Below are 24,441 nucleotides of genomic sequence, written 5' to 3' on the forward strand. Positions count from 1 at the left end.
AGGAACAACATTTGGTAAAGTCTGATTTTCCTGTGAGAATTAAAATCCAATACCAGTAAAAGCCTTTTATGATGCAAATTAAAAGAAGTGGAATACTGCCACCTTTTGATTTTAAATAAAACATGTACTGAAAACTTTATTTCTTAAAATTTCTACTGTTTCATGGGTAGAAATGTCAAACAGCCAGTAATGTTTCTACATAATATTGTCTGCATCATTACTAAATATCTATCTTTTTTTTTCCATATCCTGTACAGAATTTGTGTGTTCCTTCTGTTTCTCATCTGACCTGTCCAGTTCCTTCTTAGACGGCAAGACATGTTGCAAGGTAGATTGGCACATTTAAACTGGTGGAATTGACTCTGAACATGTGCATGAGCGTATCTCTACTAAATACGGCTCAAAACAAGAAAAAAATTTTAAAAACATATTGTTTCAAAACATGTTATCTATCATAAATACTGTTTTCTAACAAAATTAATTTACACAGAAGTGTAAAAAGCAAGTAAACACATGGAATCAGAACCTCTTAGATCAGATTTAGACCACTATCAGCTGAGGCACTAAAGCCGATGCTGACTAATCTGACTTAAAAATGTAAAATATTTTATTTCACTGTTTATTCAGTTATTGCATATATGCATTAAAAATCAACACAGATTGCTGTAGTAATGTAATGCACCAAAGGAAAGAAAGTGAGGTAAAGAGACTTGAGAATACGGGGCAACTGTTGCAAATGATTAAAGCCCAATTGCATCTTAAGCACATACTGTATTTTTCAGAGAGAAACTTGAGGAGAAAGGTAGGTACTTAAAAATCTTCTCTTGACATTCTGAAATTGTCAAACCACTGTTTTGTATTCAAGCCACTCACAACTCGATTCCACCAGCCCTGGTTCCTCTCTTGTTTCCACAGGTTAACAGCAACCATTTCAGGTGACTACCTGTTGAAGCTCATCGAGAGAATGCCAAGAGTGTGCAAAGCAGTAATCAGAGCAAAGGGTGGCTATTTTGAAGAAACTAGAATATAAAACATGTTTTCAGTTATTTCACCTTTTTTTGTTAAGTACATAACTCCACATGTGTTCATTCATAGTTTTGATGCCTTCAGTGAGAATCTACTGGTAACTTTTGTTTTTATTTCATTATAACTACATTAACTAGTAGTACAATCCTTATACTTTAAGGATTTTTCAGATTCTTTAAAGGAAGTCATTAAGGACACCCAATTGGACCAAGCTTTTATTTAATAAAGTCTTCTGGGTGCTGGCAGCACAGTATGAGGACACTATTCAGCCAAAACTCAAAATCAGTTTTCTAAAAGAGAATATTTATAACACAGTGAGAGAAACTCTTTGAATAGATTTACAAGTTGTTAAACAATGAGACATCCTAACAGATGGTTTCCTTATCTATGTTTTAAAATAAACAAGTTAAATTATATCACTGTCACACAGGACATACTCCAGAAGTCCCTTTGTTCTTTCACATCTGTCTAACTGCACATTTGGAAATTCTGCATTTTTAAGCTTAAATGTTCATACTTTAAAATAACAAAATATTACAAAGTTTCTTCACTATGAAGCAGCAAAGGGGAAAAAAACACTTCTTACTTTTTCTGTATTCTGTGGGATATTGCTATCGTGTTGCAGAAGAAGGAAATTTAGTGTAGCAAAGCAAATGCATACTAAAATAATACAGGTCAAATCCCAACATAGCAAATACAGACGTAATGAAATTTTCAGAATCCATATATATACTGCTCAAAAAAATTAAAGGAACACTTTTTAATCAGAGTATAGCATCAAGTCAATGAAACTTCTGGGATATTGATTTGGTCAGTTAAGTAGCACAGGGGGTTGTTAATCAGTTTCAGCTGCTTTGCTGTTAATGAAATTAACAACAGGTGCACTAGAGAGGCAACAATGAGATGACCCCCAAAACAGGAATGGTTTAACAGTTGGAAGCCACTGACATTTTTCCCTCCTCATCTTTTCTGACTGTTTTTTTCACTAGTTTTGCATTTCGCTATGGTCAGTGTAACTACTAGTAGCATGAGGCGAAACCTGGACCCTACAGAGGTTGCACAGGAAATCCAACTTCTCCAGGATGGCACATCAATGTGTGTCATTGCCAGAAGGTTTGCAGTGTCTCCCAGCACTGTCTCAAGGGCATAGAGGAGATTCCAGGAGGCAGGCAGTTAGTCTAGGAGAGCTGGACAGGTCCATAGAAGGTCCTTAACCCATCAGCAGGACTGGTATCTGCTCCTTTGGACAAGGACAAACAGGATGAGCATTTCCAGAGCTCTACAAAATGACCTCCAGCAGGCCACTGGTGTGAATGTCTCTGACCAAACAATCAGAAACAGACTTCTTGAGGGTGGTCTGAGGGTCCTGGGCTCACAACCCAGCGCAGTGGAGCTCGATCGGCATTTACCATAGAATACCAGAATTATCAGGTCCACCAATGGCACCCTGTGTTTTTCACAGATGAGAGCTGGTTCACCCTGAGCACATGTGACAGATGTTGAAGGGTCTGCATAAGCCATGAAGAATGATATGCTGTCTGTAACTTCATTCGGCATGACCAGTTTGGTGGTGGGTCAGTGATGGTCTGGGGAGGCATATACATGGAGGGACGCACAGACTTCTACAAGCTAGACAAAGACACCTTGACTGCCATTAGGTATCAGGATGAAATCCTTGGACCCATTGTCAGACCCTACGCTGGTGCAGTAGATTCTGGTTTCCTCCTAATGCACGACAATGCCCAGCCTCATGTGGCAAGAGTATTCAGGCAGTACCTGGAGGATGAAGGAATTGAAACAATTGAATGGCCTTCACGATCCTCTGACTTAAACCCAATAGAACATCTGTGGGACATTATGTTTCGGTCCATTAGGCGCAGCCAGGTTGCTCCTCAGACTGTACAACAGCTCAGGGATGCCCTCATACAGATCTGGGAGGAAATGGCACAAGACACCATCCGTCGTCTCATTAGGAGCATGCCCCGACGTTGTCAAGCATGCATGCAAGCTTGTGGGGGCCACACAAGATACTGAAAAGCATTTTGAGTAGCAGAAATTAAGTTTTTGAAAAAATGGACTAGCCTGCCACATCTTCATTTCACTCTGATTTTAGGGTGTCTACACAATTGAGCCCTCTGTAGGCAGAAAAATTTTATTTCCATTAAAAGACTTGGCATCCTTTTGTTTCATTGACACATTGCCCTGTCGTTATTTGTATAGATATCCAACTTCATATTGAGATCTGATGTATCTAATGTGTTTCTTTAAAGTGTTCCTTTAATTTTTGTGAGCAGTGTATAATTCACTAAGGCAAGACAACCATGGATCACTAAGGCAAGACAACCATGGAAAGCACGCCGGAAGGGGCGTGGATTCACTAAGCCGGCGACAAGTGAGACACCTATGGCGCATGCAGGAAGGAGCCACGCCCACCAACTCCAAGACCACTGGATACAACGACAACTCGCAGGGCCACACCCACCAACTCGGACGAGACGACACAGAAAAATGGCGTCATTTATATTCGTCTGTCGTTGAGGCCACATGCAGTGCAGGTCAGGTTAATGTCATGTACATGTCATGCACCTCCGAGCTACATTGACTGTTCATAGAGGCATGTTTCTCGTGGAGGTGAATCACCATATGCAGCGTGTGAAACGGTTTGCGAGGGATATCCCATGGGATCCTTGAAACAATCCTTTACAACTGAGGTTAAAGCACAATGAAGTAAGCAGTCTTTAAAAACCAACTTTTCGGTTACGACGCATGACCACGTGCACCATAGCAAACTGTTTTACACGCTACATACAGCTATTTGCATCCGCGACAAACATGCATCTTCTTAGATGCTCCTGCAGGAACACGGAAGACGTTTTCTTGCCCACCAACACTCCTTTTTCACCGGCCGGCGTCTACCCTCGCTCTCTAGGCATTTACACTGCCTGCCCATTTGCCCGGACGCAAAACTCACCAACCACCCAGTTAGTCCCTTTCGTCTGTGGTAAGAGTCCACATGCACGTCTGAGCCACACTGCGTTTGTTATGCCGCGGGTTCACTATTGTGTTGTATTTTGCTCCCTCCAGAGTTCCATCTTTTCATTCACTTACTGTTGTATTCTGACACCAACCCGTTTTAGACATCCGTGTCTTTCCAGAAGTGTTTAGCATTCAATAAATAATTATGCATGAGATTGACCGTGTGTCTACCCAGCGCAGAGAGGCGTGGGTAAGCCGTTGAATCCCATTCGGGCTGCAAGACGTGGAATTCCCACTAAGTGTGACTCATACGCTCCCACTCATTACATCCCTACCCTTTGTGCACACACCCCCCGCTCCTACCGTGGTCGGGTATCTTGGTGGATTATATATAGAAAAGCAGCCAAAACCGAGGGTATCCCATGGGGTCCTTGAAACATTCCTTTACAACTGAGGTTAAAACACAATGAAGTAAGCAGTCTTTAAAAACCAACTTTTCGGTTACGACGCACAACCGCGTGCACCATAGCAAACTGTTTTACACGCTACATACTGCAATTCGCATCCGCGACAAACATGCGTCTTCTTAGATGCTCCTGCACTTTGTTCATACCCCCCACCCACCTCGCTACTACCGTGGTCGGGTGTCTTGGTGGATTATATATAGAAAGGCAGCCAAAACCACACAGAGCAATGAAAAGTCTAGAGTTCCATCTTTTCATTTTCATTCTGTTGTATCCTCAAACCCTCCCTTTTTAGACAACTGTGTCTTTCCAGAAGTGTTCAACCATCATTAAATAATTATGCGGTGTTTGTTATGCCGCGGGTTCACGATTGTGTTGTATTTTGCTCTCTCCAGAGTTCCATCTTTTCATTCGCTTACTGTTGTATTCTCACACCAACCCGTTTTAGACAACCGTGTCTTTCCAGAAGTGTTTAGCATTCAAAAAATAATTATGCATGACGGCGTGGGTAAGCCTTTGAACCCCATTCGGGCTGCAAACCGTGGAATTCCCACTAAGTGCGACTCATACGCTCCCACTGGTTGCGTCCCAACCCTTTGTACACCCCCCTCCCACCTCGCTACTACCGTGGTCGGGTGTCTTGGTGGATTATATATAGAAAAGCAGCCAAAACCACACAGAGCAATGAAAAGTCTACGTCAGTCACAGGTACATCTGGACTGTGTAAAGACGACGACTCAAGTGACGAGTTGGAGGTGGGCACATGAGCGAGCAGTGCATACTGAACGAGAAATCAGTGGAATAGCATGACAGACGGAGCTGAATGGATGTCCTTCTCCTCTCCTCCCATTCCACACTCCACGCCGTGCACCCCCATCCCTCCGTCTTGCAGGAGAAGGCGCGAGGACGGTCCGCCAGTTTTTAGTCACGGATGATTGTGTGTTGGTTCGTTCCGTGCATTGTTACAATGTTGCTTTTCTTGCTGATTTATTACATTACCGATTTTTCAAATGTTAATTTTCTCCCTGTGCTTAAAAATCAATAAAAAAACCAGCCTAATTATGCGGCGTATGGTACACCGCGGGTTGGCTAGTAATGAATAATTTTGTGGGCCTAGAAAAACATTCATACAACATCATATTTAACAGATTTCATTTTAACAAAATGTAAATTTCAGTATAACAAAACGTTTTTTCGAAAATAAATGACCACCAAAGATGCAAAAAATATTTAATACCATGCCTACACTTTTGCCAAGTCTCTGGAACCCCGTAACAAGTCTCGGTGAGGCTCAGCCAGAGTGTAGGCACGACATCATACACATAGCCAAATTATAAGTCAGTGCTCCACCGAGCATCCACGTGGGTAGTTGTGTCATGTGTGGATACTGTACTGATGTATTCATACCACATTTAACATCTCATTTTCAGATAAAATATTTTTTTGCAATTTAAGAAGCGCCTTTTTTAATGCAAGTATTGTCAAACTAGGGTCACAGAGTTGCACAATGAAAATACAGGTACTTTATTACTGCATAGAGAAGGCAGGTACAGTCTCAAGACTTCATTCAAAATAGGAGCCACAACACTGCTTTTAGCTCCCATCTTCAGATTAGAAGAACACCAGTGGTTTGGAATCACCACTGTGGGAGACCAGGAGAGTGCAAGGAAGAGCAGGTTAAAGCCCAGTGTTAAATGTTCTAAACATCAAGTGACAAATATGTTACGCGGTAAGCCTGATCCTGCGGAGGACAGCCAATTACTTTGCCCTGGTTTACTGTTTACCAGATGCAGCAGAACAACTTTGAAGCTGTCCTCAATCCACTGCTGTTTGAGATAGCGAATCACCAACAAACCCAGTCACAGCAGTGTACATAGTTTCCCCATATTCATTATAACAAAATATTTTTATGCTGCCATGAATTTCATTACAACAGGATTCCACCTGTATACTCCCAGAATTATACCACCAGACTCTGAGATACTTTTCGGTATTTAAGATTAATTTTGAATTATTAAATAAATCTTAGATTACAGAAACTGTTTCATTTTCACTTTTCTTTTTTTTATTTAACATCAAGAAACTAACTAAAATAGGATTGTCTTTAGACTGGATAGTGATAATAAAGTAAAAATTGATTTATTATAATCTGTTCATCTTTAGAATGACTGCAGTCACATGTAACACAAATTCTACTGAAATTGAACTGAAAAAGCATGTGCAAGTAAGGAGGCCTATAAACCTGTCCCAGTTACACCAGCTCTGTCTGGAGGAATAGGCCAAAATTCCAGCAACTTATTATAAGAGGCTTGTGAAAGGCTACATATAAATCATTTGGCTCAAGTTAAATAACTTAAAGGAAATGCTACCAAATATTAACAAAGAGTATGTAAACTTGTGACTAAATGAAATTGTAATACAATCAATAAAAAGTGAAATACTCCGTGAACATTGTTGGAAAAAATTACCTTTGCCCTGCACAAAACAGATGTCTTAAACAATATTCCAGATTTATAGTTTGTTAGTATAAAATCTGTGGAGGGGTTATAAAGTGACTTTTAAAAAATTCACCCTAAATGCATGTAAACTTCTGACTTCAACTGTATATACTGTATATATCACACAGAAAGCACCACTCCTGCCAGTGTAGAACAGAGCACTGCCAAAGATCCATGAGCAAAAATGAGAGGCAATAACCTTTTGAGTTTGGAGATTGCAAGATCCAGCTTAAACAGAAATTCACCATGAATGCTAATATATATTGAAAGATTGGACATAAACATACTGACAAATTTTGAATATAAAAGACACATATAAGTGAGGTGCCTCAGTAAAGGAAAATCATTCTACAAACTTCTATCCAGCAGTGGCTCCACCTCCCAAACCCAAATATACAAAACTCAAAGAGCTGATTACAAAAATATGATGTACAGTACTTTTCACCTAGTCGGGTGCCAGTCTTATGCTCCTGTTACTGTGCTTAGTCGGGTGCCAATCTTATGCTCCTGTTACTGTGCTGGCTTGCTTGTTTTAGCTTCTAGAGTGTAGAGAGTGTCACGCACGCGCGAGTAAGGGGCCGTGGACAGACCTTAATACGTTTGCGAAGGCATACGCCAGCCGGGAGTGGCGGGGTACTAACCTTTCTCCTTTTGTTTTTCACAAAAGAAAAGATGCACCACCACCATGAGCCTCCCTCCTACAGCTTCCCGCACTACGTTACTTCCGCCCTTCCTCCGTCCACTGCTCATGACGTCATCATTCCCATCTTCCACCACGGTTCCTTCCCAGCATTCCTCCACTTCCGGCTCCTCCTCCATAAATGTCCGTCAATGCCATCTTTATTTTGTCATGCACCGGGAACTTATTTGTTCATGTATATTGACCTGTTTTTGTTGATATTGTGGATCAATTTTCAGTATACGGGGCCAGAAACCCCAAACCTTTATGTTGTGTTCTGATTCATCTTTTACAAGAGCAAAGCAGTAAATCATTGTTTTTGCTAAAATAGCAAACTGACGCTAATAACGATGCACAACTGTTTTTTAAAAAGGGTGTTATATCTTCATAACAAGGGTCCTCAGCAAGGGTCCTCAGTTATCTGGACTTGGTTTGATTTCAGAGTTTATGACTTTATCCAAGAAATAAAAATTTGAAAATGATATTGTCCTGCAGTGGTGGCTAAAGGTGAAACCACCACTACCTATTAAAACATCCAAAAACCACTCGTGCATGAATATGACAAAGCTAGTATGTACATGACAGCCACCACAGCTGCAACGCTCAGCTTAAAACAAATGCAACCTTCAAACTTTTGTTTAATTTCCAGATGACAAACTGCATGACAGAAAGAGTGAACACTGGAAGGACATAATGTGTAAAGAACAATTAAAACCATACATAAAGGAGGCTTCAGAAACTTGATTCAAACCCTAGACCCAAGATATGTGATAGTGAGCTGTAAATGTGAACACCAGAACGCCATACAGAATGTTGAGACAGGATTACGAAAGAATTAAGTTAACTCTGCATTATTTTCTCTAACAACCAACTTAATCAGCAAGCCGAACCACTTAGCCATACCGTAAGTCTCACTATTCACTATATTGACCACAACGAAACTGAAAAACAGACACGCTTCAGAATTCTTACTTCATAGATGATCTGCTGTGGCAACCCCTAACGGGAGCAGCCGAAAGTAAAAGAAGATGATGATCACAATGGGGAAATAATTGCTGGAGAGCTAGGGGAGGTTTTTGTCATCTTTGGGCTTGAAAAAATTGTGTCATTTTTATATGACTACTGAGAGTAGAAGAAATGTCACCTGAGCGATGAAGCTAAACAAATGGAAAAGACCGGGCTGTCTCAGATGCAGACTACACATTGCTATTTTTAAATTTAAATTGCCTAAGGACAATGTTGGTTAGAAACATAAAACAATACGATTCACATCAGATATTTGAATAAATGTATACAAAATTTGTGTGCCAGCCTAACATCGACATTGGACATAATTTGAATTGCTTTATTTATTATTATTATTAAAGTAGATTGTGGCTTCTGCTTATGTTCCATATTTAGCTTTTAAAAATAAATTAGTTATATGGTAAGCAATCCAGCCTTAAAAAGAAATTAGTTATTTTCATAAACTAATAGTTGTATTTAAAATATATGAATAAAATTTGTCAATGCTGCATGTTGTAGTAAATTAATTATTTAAAATGTGTGATAATTCTTGTCCCAATTTCACCCTCTGAAAGGGCATTCATTACTGTGAAAACATGGACACATTCCACAGGGCAGCACCAAAGCCAGAAACTGGTAATAGGATGATGTTTCCAACAAATAACGTGTGAAGAACATATTAGTGAAATAAAAAAAAATAATAAAAAGTTGCAGTTCTATAACACAAAGTAACAAAAAATTAAGAAGCTTCACTTTTCAGTAGAAATTTTGAATGAACAGTTCTGCATTCATTAAATTTAGCAACACTATTTTTAAAAATATGATCTTTTGTATGTTTTATAATTAAAAATGTGTAGTTCAAATTATTTATAATATTATACCATCTGAAGGACTTATAAGTTTTTAAATTTATGATTCAGGTTTATACTGTTACATATCAGGTTCATTACAATAACATGTATACAATTAAGAAAATATTTCAGCTGCAACAGTGTCTCACAAAGCTTATACTGTTATTAACTTTAAAGGGCTTATTTATTTACTTTTTTTGGATATTGTAATACAATATTAACAGGAATGTGAAAAATATTGTGATCTCAGTTTAAGGTCATATAGACTCTCACCCCTAGATTTTGTACATGCCTGAAAATAATACCAGGAATGAAATCTAACAAGCCCTCTCAAGAAAAAGAACACTTTCCAGAGTAGAAAAATTTGCATGTTTTTTTTTATGCATCATGTTTGTACCAAAGATACATTTTTGCTGACAGGTAGTCATTCTCTGATTTACATGTACAGCAGTCAATTCTGGGCCATAAACTAAATTTTAAGGTCATTCAAATGTGAGAATATATCTAAACAGATATACTGTATCAAGATAGATGAACAACAAAACATAACCTTGGGTTTATGGGATAAATCATTATTTCAAGAAGAGCTCCACCTTCTTCACAGATCTGTGATTAAAACCTTCAAAGATAAGTTTTTCCCCACTGTTTGAACAGCAGTATCTACAAGTGTGTTTACATGCATACACATAACCGTATAAATCAGTTACGACAGAAACCTGGTTCTTAAACATCCACCTTTACAACTCAGTACAAGGGTGAATAGTCATTCTGGCCAATGCAGCCTTTGCACAAATATGACTGAGATGGAGATCGCATCAACATAATTGGAAAAATAACTGAGGATCTCAAAGAGTAATGTTGAAATCTATTTTACTCTGTAAGTGTAAGAAATAATGGACAAAATCATCTTCAAACCACACATCTTTGGTTGACCTTTAGTGTCCGACTGCCAAACGTGATTTCCAATGCTGAGTTGTGGGTATTGATCAATCAGTCAATAGGCAGAAAAATGACTGAAGAATGAAAGTGGCATTGGATAGGACATGCCAGAAGAACAAGCAAAATCCCTACAAGAAAAGCACTTCACAGAAAACACAAAGGTAAACTTCCAAGAATGAGGCAGACAAAGACCTGTTGAATAAACACTGAGAGAGAGGCACGAAAAGAAGGGAAGACCTGTAAGGAAGTTAAGGCATTCACAAGTAACAGAGTAAGGTACAAAGGCTTTGTAGCTGGCTTATGTTGCACAATGGAGTTAAACGAAATAAATAAATAATATTATTATCCTGGGATGCTCTTGGTTGCTCTCCTCCTACATAGCTTCAAGTGTTACTATGTCTTTCACATAGCATGCTGACCAGAACTGTACACGATACTCCAGGTTGGGTCTCACTAGTGCATTATAGTCTGAGCATAATGTCCCTTGCTTTACAGTATATTCAACAGTTCTTACAATATATGCCTCAATAGCTTCAGCATATTACTTAGATGATGAAAATGTTGTGTCAATATAAACTGCTAAATGATTTTCAAAGGTGTCTTTCTCAAATGACTGCTCAAATATGCCTAATAGGTTTTAGAGATGACATCTTTCATTTCTTTCAGTACAGATTATAAAATCTCACCAGGTCCTGAGGTCTCATGTGTAAAAGGCAAAAACAGTGTACATACACTCACAAAAAAAAAACAAATTATAAAACCATATGTGTGTCAGGTCCCACATGAAGTTTCTTTATAAATTTCAAATTAACTTGGAACTATGCACTCATGCACGTGCTTTTAGCCACTCCCTGTCACCTCCTGCACACAGTAATCATGTACAGCCTTAAAAACTTGCATTTTCAATATTCACAACCTCATCACTTTATTAATTTAGCCATTTGTTCTGCTTCAGCCTCACTACAAACCAAGAGTGAAGGTGCTACCTACAACCACGCAATCATCCAGGAAGTGGTCCCCTGAGGCAGAGCAGGCTCTGAGAGACTGCTTGGGAACTACAGACTGGGATATACTGCTGGGGTCACATAGTGAGAACATTGAAGAGGCTGTTGACTCCACAACTGATTACATCAACTTCTGTATGGACATTGTAGTCCCAGTAAGAACAGTACGCTACTATGCTAACAACAAGCCATGGATTACAAGTGACATCAAGGGCTTTTAAAGGTGGTGATCAGCATGAGCTCAAGCGTGTGCAGAAGGAACTCCGAATCCAGCTCAGGGCGGCGAAGGAGCAGTACAGGAGAAAGCTGGAGCAGAAATTGCAGAATAACAGCATGAAGGAAGTGTGGGATGGGATGAAGATCATCACTGGCTGCAGCTCGAAGCGGGGTGCCACCATCGAGAGAGACGTGGAGAGAGCAAACCAAATGAACAACTTCTTTAACAGGTTTGACCACCCAAACCCACTCTCACCTCGGAGTATTTCATCCTCCAACTATCCTTCTGCTGATACCAGCATAGGTGAGACATCCCCACCCACAATTACAGCAGCACGGGTGAGCAGAGAGCAGAGGAGACTTTGTGCCAGCAAAGCAGTGGGTCCAGATGGAGTATCGCCACGACTACTGAAGGCCTGTGCGTTGGAACTGGGGAGTCCTCTACAGCGCATCGTCAACCTGAGCCTGAAACAGGGGAGAGTCCCGAGGCTTTGGAAAACATCTTGTATCACCCCAGTCCCAAAGGTATCACATCCTAGTGAGCTGAATGACTTCCGGTCTGTTGATCTGACGTCACATGTGATGAAGACCATGGAGCGGCTGCTGCTTCACCACCTGAGGCCACAGGTCCGCCACGCCCTCGACCCTCTGCAGTTCGCATACCAGGAGAAGGTGGGAGCGGAGGATGCCATCATCTACATGCTACGATCCCTCTCCCACTTGGACAGAGGCAGTGGTGCTGTAAGAATTATGTTTCTAGACTTCTCTAGCGCCTTCAACACCATCCAACCTTTGCTCCTTAGGGACAAGCTGACTGAGACGGGAGTAGACTCATACCTGGTGGCATGGATCGCGGACTATCTTATAGACAGACCTCAGTATGTGCATCTTGGGAACTGCAGGTCAGACATTGTGGTCAGCAACACAGGAGCACCGCAGGGGACTGTACTTTCTCCGGTCCTGTTCAGCCTATATACATCAGACTTCTAATACGATTCGGAGTCCTGCCACGTGCAAAAGTTCGCTGATGACACTGCTATTGTGGGCTGCATCAGGAGTGGGCAAAAGGAGGAGTACAGGGAGCTAATCAAAGACTTTGTTAAATGGTGCGACTCAAATCACTTACACTTGAACACCAGCAAGACCAAGGAACTGGTGGTGAATTTTAGGAGGCCCATGCCCCTCATGGACCCCGTGATCATCAGAGGAGACTGTGTGCAAACGGTACAGACGTATAAAGACCTGGGAGTGCAGCTGGATGACAAATTGGCTGGACTGCAAATACTAATAATCTGTGTAAGAAAGGTCAGAGCCGACTATACTTTCTTAGAAGGTTGGCGTCCTTCAACATCTGCAATAAGATGCTGCAGATGTTCTACCAGACGGTTGTGGCGAGTGCCCTCTTCTACGTGGTGGTGTGCTGGGGAGGCAGGATAAAAAGTAGTACGTCTCACGCCTGGACAAACTTGTTAAGAAGGCAGGCTCTATTGTAGGAATAAAACTGGACAGTTTAACATTTGTAGCAGAGCGACGGGCGCTGAGCAAACTCCTGTCAATCATGAAGAATCCACTGCATCCACTTAACAGTGTCATCTCCAGGCAGAGGAGTAGCTTCAGTGACAGACTTCTGTCACTGTCTTGCTCCACTGACAAACTGAGGAGATCGTTCCTCCCCCACACTATGAGACTCTTCAATTCCACCAGGGGGAGTAAATGCTAACATTATTCAAAGTTATTGTCTGTTTTTACATGCATTTTTATTACTCTTTAATTTTTATTTTGTGTAACAGTATACTGCTGCTGGATTATTTGATTTTCCCCTTGGGATTAATAAAGTATCTATCTATCTATTTATGTTCCTAAGTGAACTCTTCACTTTCAAACCATGGCAGAAAGAAGGAAATGAAATTGAGTGAATGTGAATTTGAGGTATTATTGATATTTAGAGTTTAAGGAGTAGCAAAAGCCTGCTCCCTAATGCAGATGGACTATGTTACTAAAGTATGTGTCAAATAAAAGGTATTTTTTTCCTCAGTTTGTAAGGTCACAGTTAATGTAAAAATGTTAATAATAAATAAATAAGGTGCATGGTGATGTAGCAGAAGCCACTGCTACATTGTAGTAAGGACTCTGGAGGTCACATCCTGGGTGTTTCCACCATAGAGTTTGTTACAGTTTCCTCCAACAGCCCAAAGACTTGCAGTTTCAGTGAACTTACAATGTTACATTGTCCAGTAATGTGTTTGTATGTGACACCCTACTTTGGGCGGGGTGCTCTGTCCAGGAGTTATTCTTGCCTGTGCTCATTGCTTTGCTTGCTAGGACAGGCCCCAGCTGTCCCCTGCCCTGAATAAGCGGGTTTAGAGGATGGATAGATAAAAAAAATGCTATAATCCATCCTATTCAGGGCGACTCCATTCCACATCATCAGTCCTTAAAACACAAAAATATATTATCTACAATTTCAATCACAGATTGGTTCACTGTTTTAGATTTAGCTTGAGAAAGATTATTTCATTTTGTATATTTTGCATTCAGTATTTTCCTCTTTTACATTCCCGTTAGACACTCATGTCGGCAAATGGATCATCAGTACTGAGCAATGAGCATTTAAATAGTAGTGTGTGTGTGTTGTAGTCTAAAAAAATCTCCACCATATGCACAACATATTCCTGTAACAAAATATTCAAAAAACAAAAATGTGATGTCTATCTTTTTGATGAAGCAAACAAATTACAGAAAACACTCAGTTAACTAAGTTGCACTTGAATGTTACATTATGTGTACATTTTCTAACTTCTTAAACAAGAAAGTGCTTATTTTTCCATGATTAGAATATGAAGAAATAAGAACTTAAAATACAATGTTTTCTGTCATTCAAATATCGCTAATGGTATTTGTGCTGTTTTTTGCGAGGATGGCTGATTTTATAAGACAATTTAGGCGTCCTACAGCCATCATCTTGGAGTTTGTGTGCAAAACTGGAGCCTATGTTACAGAGGCCATTAAACAGAAATTATGCAATCCCTATACCATTACAGTTTTAGAACAATTGTGTTTAGAAAAATTAATGGAAGGATAGGACAGACAGACAGAGAGACAGACATCAGAATGTGTCTGATGCATCATTGAAATGCGAAAGGAAACATGATTTTCTGTTCACTTCATTATCCTGCTGCCCCTAAAATGTCAACAGCAAAAAACTCGGCGTAGGACAGATAATTGAAACTTTCAATAACTTTAAGCCAACCCATCTTTTGCGTAATAAATGGCTTATACATGTTTCCAATCATAAGCAAATTTTATTTGAGACCCCAGGGGTTTTATTAGTCTTTAATGTATTAAAGGGTTGAAGCACATTTAACTGTTTTAGTTTAATATTTATGAACTCAGAGCTTGATTTACTTTTGTATGGAACATTTCATTTGTTTCTTCCTTTACAAATCCTTGGGTGAAATATTTGTTCAGTTTATTTGCTATTTTCTTCTCATTTTCAGTGATTTCTCCCTTTCTCCCTGAGGTTTTTTACATTTTCTTTTATCACCCTTTTACTGGAGTACCTACTCAAACAACTGCTTTCTGTTTGTTTTGGCTTCACTAGCAATTTGTTTTTTCCAGTTTCTCTTTTGAGTTTTCAATTTTTTTTTTGTCATCTTGCGCACTGGTCTGGTATTCCTCTTAGTTAGTATTATCTGGCTGTTTTTTAATTATCTAGTACAGTTATTTTTTAGTTTTACCTTTTTAATAATGCCCTTATTTATCTACTTCAGACATTTTCTTTGTCTTTTTTGATTTACTGGTTTTAGGAATATAATTGTTTTCAGCCTGGATCACCAGCCATTATGTATAATTATATAATAAACCACTCTGTGGTTTCCAGATACTTTCTAATCCCCTCTAAGTCTGCTTTCCACAAATTGTTAAGTGCTTATTTTGGCATACAACTGTGTATTTTCAAAGGCAATCTCAAATTTTACGATTTACCATAATTTATTATTGTTAATAGTATATTTATTAAAATGACTGTTAACAGTTGGTTCATAATGAGAACCTAAACTAAATTGTGACCTGTTTTTAAGGGTAAATTGCCATAAATAAGTAAATGATATGTAATATCTTGAGATATAATGTATGTTATAGAAACTAATTGCAAGCATAATTAACAAGATATAAAGCAATGTAAATTTAAAACAGATAAAAGTCATACTATTTTTATAATTAAAGTGACAAAAATTTATACACCATTAACAGCTGCTTATAATAAATACTTAATCTAAAGTTATATTAAAATACTAGACATTAAGCCTGTTACAATAACAGGCGCTAGAACAGTAGTGCATAAACATTAGTAGGAACAGTCTACATTAAATGGCAAGGGACCTTATATGTGGCTGTAATATGCGTCACTGTATTGTGTGCGTTTAATCTTCTCTCGCAGTAATACTGGTTTGTATTTCCGTAAAATACCTGCAATTTTCTCTGACAGTAATACAGCGGAACCTCGGTTCCTGACCATTAATTCATTCCAAAACTCTGGTCCAAACCCGATTTGGTTGTGAACCGAAGTAATTTCCCCCATAGGCTTGTATGTAAATACAATTAATCCGTTCCAGACTGTACGAACTGTATGTAAATATACATTTTTGTTAAGTTTTTAAGCACAAATATAGTTAATTAAAATATAGAATTAAAATCTCGCGCACCTGTGTGTGTGTGTGTCTATGTGTGTCTCTCGCGCCTGTGTATGTGTGTGTGTGTCTCTCTCGCGCACACGCCTGCGTGTGTGTCTCTCTCTCTCTCTGCACAGGGAATACACAGGGAGAGACTGAACATGTGCGGCCCCGTGCATGCGTACTTCACCAGAAGACACACACATACGGACACCTGGACGCACACAGGGGGTTTTATTAAAGAGGATGATGCTTCTATCCAGGCATACTGAAAACTGACAGCAGTCAGACATTCTCATTATAATACTTTTTTAGTGTAAATTTAGGAGCCTTTGAAGTGTTTGCCTCATATTGAAGTACAATATAAAATCTATTGTAAACCTAATTTATGAAACCTCATAGGTACTCTACAGAAGCCATTTTAGACATTAGTTTTAACATTTCTTGAAATTTAAGAAGACATACCCAACTGTTTTCCCATCATGGTGTTGCACATTCTCCAAATAAAACAAAACATCTTTGTTCTGTTCCATATTACAAAAGTAAAATGCTTATTTAGACTACTAATTAAAATATCCACTTACATCATCATCTTCATTGTTGCCTTCATCATCATCATCATCATCTTCACTGTCCTTAAAGCGAGGAATAGGTGGTCCAATAAACTCATCTTCCTCAGCAGCAGACGTTTGTATAAATGTTTTAGTCGGAAGTGGTGGTCCAATGAGTTCATCATCAGAACTACTACTTTCACTGCAAAATTTGAAAAATTGAGAGTATATTACAAAATTTTAAATAGTTAGAAGCAAAAACATAATTAAACTGAAAGGGCAACAAGTGACTAAATATATTTAGTATACTGAATGTTGCAACAAAATTAGCTGACAAGAAAATATTTGACGAGTATGTATCCATTTCTTCCTTAACAACGTTTATGTTCACATTCAAACCTTTTTAACAGTGGAAATGATGCTTTTCTAGGAATTGTTACCTCAAATACTTACTGATTTATATCATTTTATTTTCAGATTTGTAACTATTCTCTTCATTGTGAGGAAATTTACTATGATTTTGCTTAGTGTTATTCAAAGATGCAATTATTTTTGAAAAAAACAACATTTTTGACTTGAAAGTCCATTTGATTTTGTCTTTGTTACGATTTGTATAAATTATTGTATCTTTTATGATTACATTATTAACTATATCAAAATATGGAGTTTTTAAAATCAATGATTCTAAACTGGTGTATCTTGCATCTATCAAATGTACAGTTTTGTTTTAATTTTCACTCATTCACATGGAAACCTTTCTCAGGAATCGCCACAATGCACTTGTTTATGTTGTCATTAGAGCGATGGCATAAAGATCACCAACATTAGTCCAATAGTATCCATGCTTGACAGACAAATCGCCTAATCACTGTTTTTTTCACTTTGTGTTCTTGTTTTGGTATTGTTTTTGGCCAGTTCCCATCCTCTACATCTTCCAGTTATTATCATTTTTTATATATTGTCTCTGCTGAATCATTATAGCCTGCTACTTTTTCCAATACAACCTCTAAAAGATATTTGATGGTACCCAAGGTGATACTTTCTAATACAGCACTGCATAATTGAACATATTTGTCTCAACAGACTTGTTTTTGAAAATGAAAGTAAAAATATTCCATTGTTATAAAATTTTCTTTTACTTAACTAAATACTAGTAAATTTTGGACATCAACAGTGGTTTATGCAGAGTGCTAATTAGAATAACTATTCATTAGCTATTTAAATCAAGAACACCAACAATCACTGACGTTTACCTATTCTTTGTGTGTATTTAAGAGGAGTGGTTATTGTTAATTATTTTAATATTTATTGAGCTTCTGTAAAAAGCTGATTTTCTTCCCCCTGGGGAAAATTAAGCACTATTTATCTATCTTATTGTATATACTTATTTTTCTTGAACTCAAAAGAGGGATAATATGATTTATCCTAACACTTACTTTGTTGACTGAAGATGTACAACCACCCCTTACACTCATAATGGCTAGGAGTAGGAGATCCCTGCAAATGTAAAAATTAGTGCCTACTACACCCTACCTGTGAGGGGGTGTGTCACATGCACTTGCCTTAATGAGAAGACTGCAATACAGCGCATGGCAAGTGCACAGCATCAGCTGAGGTTGGCTGTATGGACAAGTAAGAAAGAAGAAAACAAAAATTGGGAGAAAGGAAATTGAGGAGTGAGCATGAACTCTAGCTCAAGAAAGACAAGAGCAGAAAAGGATGGCTAGAGCTCTACATGGATTTCTGGTAGAGTCAAGTGTGAGAAAGAATGAGAGAGAGTGACATATGAACTTACACTAACAAATATTAAGTAACTTTAATATTTATATCTTGCATAATGTTGATACAAATCATTCTCATTGTTGTTTATTGATTGTGGGCTTGGGTGTAGCCAGCGAGTTTCTGCAATCTTTTGGCAAGTTCCAAAAATATTTCCATTTATTTTTTCATGGCCAATAACTGAAACCTTCAAATGTTAAATTCACAAATTTTCAGGGTGAATTGTACTGTATTTAGTAATAGTATAAATTACTACATCTAACTGAGAGTGTAATAATCACTACTACCAGGACACTATTCCAATGTGAAACAAGAACTTTAAATCTTTTTGGAAATTTCCATTTCAAAACAGTAAAGCTCCCAAAGCTTCTAAGTGGACACATTACAAAAGTCTGAAAGGTTTTGTTTCATGTTTGGATTACTACTTCACTGTCACATCATTCCAAGTACCTCAGGAAAACGGTAATAAAAGTTCTAAATGGAGGTTTAATTTCCAAAGCAAGTACTGTATGTGAAATAGAGAATAAAATATTTAGTGGATTCTGCTTGCTTACACTTACAAAAAAGATGTAATTAGAAGATCAGGTCATTAGTATTCAGAAGACATCATTAACAGATACGGACAGTGTCAAGTGGGGGATACTGGATGCTGCTAACAAGATATTTTAACATCTTCTTTGATAGAGTTATTACATTATGTAGTCAGTGCCTTTAAAAACTATTCATCTTGTTGGAAGATTTCACTTTTTATTATCATACAATGTTGAAACACACTGGATTTAATTTGGCTTTTTTGACATTGATCAAAAGGAAAAAAAGACTCTTTAATGTCAAAGTGAACATGGATGGATACACAGGAGCTCCATCCTTTTTTTTTCTGTTCAATTGCGAGTGATTATTCAAATAAATAATACGAAATATCAAGAAATAAAAATAAAACAAGAACATTATGCTCTACCTGGTCACAGACTTCTTAAAGTCATTGTATGAATTTGTTACAATAACATCACTTCCCTGAATAACCACACAAATGATGTGACTGACACAGCAGTTTTAAAACATTTTCACATATAAGCTGAAGTAATAAATTTCTGTGAATCACACAAGGAATGGGAAATCGCAAGGCTACATTTTCAAGACACCTACTATGTCTTTTTTTATGTGACCTCCAAATTTACCAGTAAATACTGAGAATAGACAGCATGTGTGAAAAGAATAAATGTCTTCTCCAATTTTCCATTTCTTTACACTAAAAAGAATAATCTTATTCAGCCACTCTATCCTTCATTCCTAGGATACATAAGGATTTTTTCCTATAGGTTTATTTTTTTGTGCAGTTATAGTTTTCTTGTAACAAGGGGACAAAGCTCAATATTAGATTATATAAACATAGTTATGAAATGGTCTGCCTACACTGCTTTATTCAATCACTTTCATACAATAGTTAGCATTCTGTACCTGCTAGATCTTTTTTTAAAACCAGCAGCATCCGACAAGGCAGCTTAGCATAAAGCAGACATAGATCTAAATTACTGCCAAAAAGGACGAGTGGCTACTTCAGTGAAATTTCCACTTCAGATATTAATATGAAGCAAACTCTTAAAAAACCAAGACACAATAAATGAAAGAGTGACATCTTAACAAGTATAATCAGGAAAATATATTAAATGTCAAAAATTTACCAAGACCACAACCCAAGGTCATACTGAATTGAAAATATAAATACACAGGATCCAAATTAAATTTTCCCAAAAATTAAAATATGATACCGCAAGAGCTGCTTAAAATGCTCTCTTATGAGCTGTCCTACTTAGTAGTACAAATGGTAAATGACGGTATAAACAATCATGCTGCAATGGATATTGCAAAGCTAGCAGCCAGCGCTTCTTTTGAATATACTCAGATTCACTCTTTAATTTAAAGTCACACACTGACCTCATATGTACATTTTGGGATTTGCAGGGTGGATGAAACTGAAGTACCCTACAAAAATCCATGCAAGCATAATGAAAATGGATGGACTCCTCATAATATGCAGCATAACACAGTGAAAAAACACAGTGAGGGAACTATGCTAATAATGAGGCATTTTTCCTCTTTAGTTACAAGCCTATGTGTTAAGTTTGACCCCAGTCTTACTTTCCATAGTTATACTAACTTTGTGTCTAAGACATCTTTCTGTCAACTCAGGAATATAATCAAACTCAAATAACTTCTGTCAATGGAAGATGGAGAGAGAAAGGTCAGTGTTTTTATATACTCCTGTCTGGACTATGGCAACTGTCCGTTTGTTGGTCTCCCGGAAAAGACCATTCAGAAGTCACAATACATCCTAAATAGAACTGCTCGTGTACTTACTATAAATTAACGTATTCCTAAATACGTGACTGATGTTTTTTTTGGTTTTTTTTTTATCATTACATTGGTTGCCCGTTAAGGAATGGATCCAAGGTAAAATCTTGCACCTCATACACAACTGCCTTACGGTTACTGCACCCATGTCTTTGGAACCTATTTACTCCATCCACTACAACTGTTTCTTTCTGGTCTGCATCCTGTCGTTCTACTGTAGTTATCCTGCAGGCAGTAGGGAAACATTTGGCTGCATTGATCTGCACTTATCACAGTCTTTACAAACGTTGCAATCCTTGGCTGTTTTTAAATGGAAGTTGAAGAATTCTCTTTCAATATGCTTTTATTAATTTATAACGGTTACATATTTATTCATTCTTTTTAAAATTTTAATGTACAGTAATTCTTTAAGTGTGTTATTTTTTTCATTTTTTATATTATTATTATTCTTATTACCACCAGTATCTGGTAATTGTTTTAGCCAGAGAAACACACAGCACTTGGACAGCATTTCATGAAGATTCTCAGAATTTCACATATATGCAGCACAGCAGACCAGTGTTTTAGCCATACAAGTTGCCTCAGGCTTTTAAGCATTTTTGTGGAAATTTGCTATTTATGTAGGTCTCCTTAAACAGTAGTCCAATGATGTGCAGATCACAGGTGGGCAATATGGACAAAATAATAGGCATTATGACATAACGGTATAAAGTTTAATTAGTGAAATATATTTGTAATACATAATTTTCTTCATCTTGTATCACTTTTTAAGCACTCCCATTGCAAGCTGGCTCATTAAGCCAGAATGTTTACTAGACTGCCTGATAAATAGCATGGGAAAGGCACAGGAAATGGGGCGCTATATAAATAAAATGTATCATTACTATTATTGATTTCATGTAGCAAATATGATACAGCACTTAACCTTCAGTTGTACTTTGTGGCCAGCTAGTTACTGTAGTGTGCACAGGACATTGGCCATTCACTTATTTCAATATGAGATGGATATGACAAGGTTTGTACACTGAACTTACTGCTAAATTAATCATCTGTGGACTGCAATAGGAACATGCATTCTCAAAGGTATTAGCTTTATACTTTATAGCAAAGACTGAAATGTCAGTGCTGCAGACTGGAGCAAGTGGTTGAGGAATAATACATGCAAAAAAATATTTTGAGGCTTCAAAAACTTTTTGGCTTTATCTTTAGTTGCCACCTACAGTGCAAAAAGTATTCATCCCCCATGGTGATTGTTGTCACAATACAAATTGGAATTAAAATTGAGATCATTTAGATTTTATGTAATGGACTTAACAATATTGTCCAAATTGTTTGAATGGAATGAAAATAAAACACTTTCTACGTGTATATATAAATAAATAAGTAAAAACTGAAAAGTCGTAACTGCATATGTCAGAGTTATTCAATTACAATTTCAGTGTTATTCAATTACAATTTCAGTTGGCCAGATTTTCAAACCAAGAAATTTAGCTAGGCCAGACATTTTCAGCAGCCATTAAGCAACAGGCTATGACAAATTTTAAATCAACACAAATGAATGTAAAAACAAGTAATGTTTATTCATTGTTTCACTTTTACATTTGGTCACATCTGACACAGGCACATATCAAAGTGCATAAAGTCAAAAAAGTGCACAGTATTAGCCGTACCATTTGTTTCTCTTTTGAAATATGAGATCCTCCCCCAATTTAAATGGGTTTGCATGACAGGCAAGGCATTTTTTTCATAGAACTAAAACTACTACATTCACAGGGCTTTATTCACTCATATGACAGATGTTAAATTTGAGTTCCACTACAAAGCTTTTCCTGTTGAAATTGTTTCCTCAGCCCCCAGAAAAAAGCTACCTGAGTAAATGTTTAAGAGCAAGGCACAATGTATGGTGTGAAAGTGGATTGGTACATTTATTTTAATAATTTATCTTTAAAATGTGTTTGTACAGAGTTCTTGGGTGTCAAGTAATGAATTATTAATTATAATTATTACTATTATTTTTCTTTACAAAATCTTACTTTCCATTTTTCTTTCATGATGAACTCCTGTTGAAGAATTTACTGGTAAGAGAACAATATATAACAACTAACAAAGTGGCATTTTTTATACCATTTTAACCCGTTAATCACAGAGCACCTCGGTAAAACGATTGTAATGCACCTTCTTAAAATGCAGACTTCATCACATTGCTCATAGGTGACTGCTCGTACATGTTTACTGAAGGACAGACCGGCATGGAGTATGCATCAAATCAAAAGAGAAATGGTATGCAAATTGGTGATAATCACACCTTAATGTGCCACACCAAATCAGAAGGGACATCTGAATTCCACAGGGCATAGATATCTTGATAACAGGGGACCTATACGATGGACAGATGAATTTCAAATGTTTTGCATGCCTACCTTTTGTTTTGATGACTGGTTACGTCATATTCAGCCCGTCGTTCGTCATTCTAGTATTCTAGATGGCTAGGTGCAGCCATCCCATCAGCAGCACCGCATACTTAGAAATATTTTCCCACCAACATTTCCAAGTCTGACATCATTTTCGCAGCAACTCCCTTGCACACAGTGCGGAATACGAATTAGCCTTAATGCGGCTCAGGGATATGCAGAGGGAGCCTGTTCCGGCACATATGTTAACGACACATTCGCTTAACAATAAAAAAATGGCCTTTTGCATCTGTTATAATATAATTAATTAAAAGTTTCAATGATTTAATTTGCAACTGGAAAACTAAGTTGAAATGATAATCACCAAAGCTTACTTTTGGATCCATCTGCGACCATTTTAGTTGCAGTCTGGAACCCTGGCAGGACCATGGGCTAGGCCACTCAGAGGTTGCTTCTGGGACACATGTGGCCTGTGGGCTTCCATTTGAATAAGCCTGGTATATGTATTCATTGCCTTTGCTATGAAACCCCTAAATAAAATCTAGTCTAACCAATGTAACCAAAGTCACATAATTAGTTGATTGGTGTCCACCAGTATGCAATCAAAGTGTAACATGATCTGTCATATGATGTCTGAATAAACAGACCTGTTCTGAAAGGCACCCAACTTTGCAACACCACTAAGCAAGCAACATGAAAATCAAGCAGCACTATACCTAGACAAAATTGGGGAGACGTATGGATCAGAATTAGGGCATGAAATCCCTAAATCATTAAATCAATTTTAAGAAGATAGAATGAATATGGCACCACTATAACCCTGATAAGGGAAGGAGACCCATCAAAACTCATAGACCAGGCAAGGAGGGCATTAATCAGAGATACAACAAAGACACCAAAAATAACGCCGATGGAGCTGCAAAGATCTACAACAGAGAAGGGAGTATCTGTACACAGGGCCACTTTAAACCATACAATCCACAGAGCAGGGCTTTATGGAACAGGGGCCAGTAAAAAAAA

At 37.8% G+C, this 24,441-nt stretch overlaps 1 protein-coding gene across 5 annotated transcripts in view; it reads right to left on the minus strand.

The window, feature by feature from the left end:
* Positions 1 to 24,441, minus strand: part of LOC120527351 (WD repeat-containing protein 70) — a 345,189-nt gene that overhangs the window by 304,242 nt on the left and 16,506 nt on the right. For all 5 annotated transcript variants that reach the window (XM_039750656.1, XM_039750657.1, XM_039750658.1 and 2 more), the window contains one exon: positions 16,913 to 17,081. In XM_039750656.1, coding sequence (XP_039606590.1) covers positions 16,913 to 17,081 — 169 coding nt within the window. The remainder of the gene's footprint in view (positions 1 to 16,912; positions 17,082 to 24,441) is intronic.

The sequence above is a fragment of the Polypterus senegalus genome, chromosome 4, assembly GCF_016835505.1.
Source record: "Polypterus senegalus isolate Bchr_013 chromosome 4, ASM1683550v1, whole genome shotgun sequence".
NCBI lineage: Eukaryota > Metazoa > Chordata > Cladistia > Polypteriformes > Polypteridae > Polypterus > Polypterus senegalus.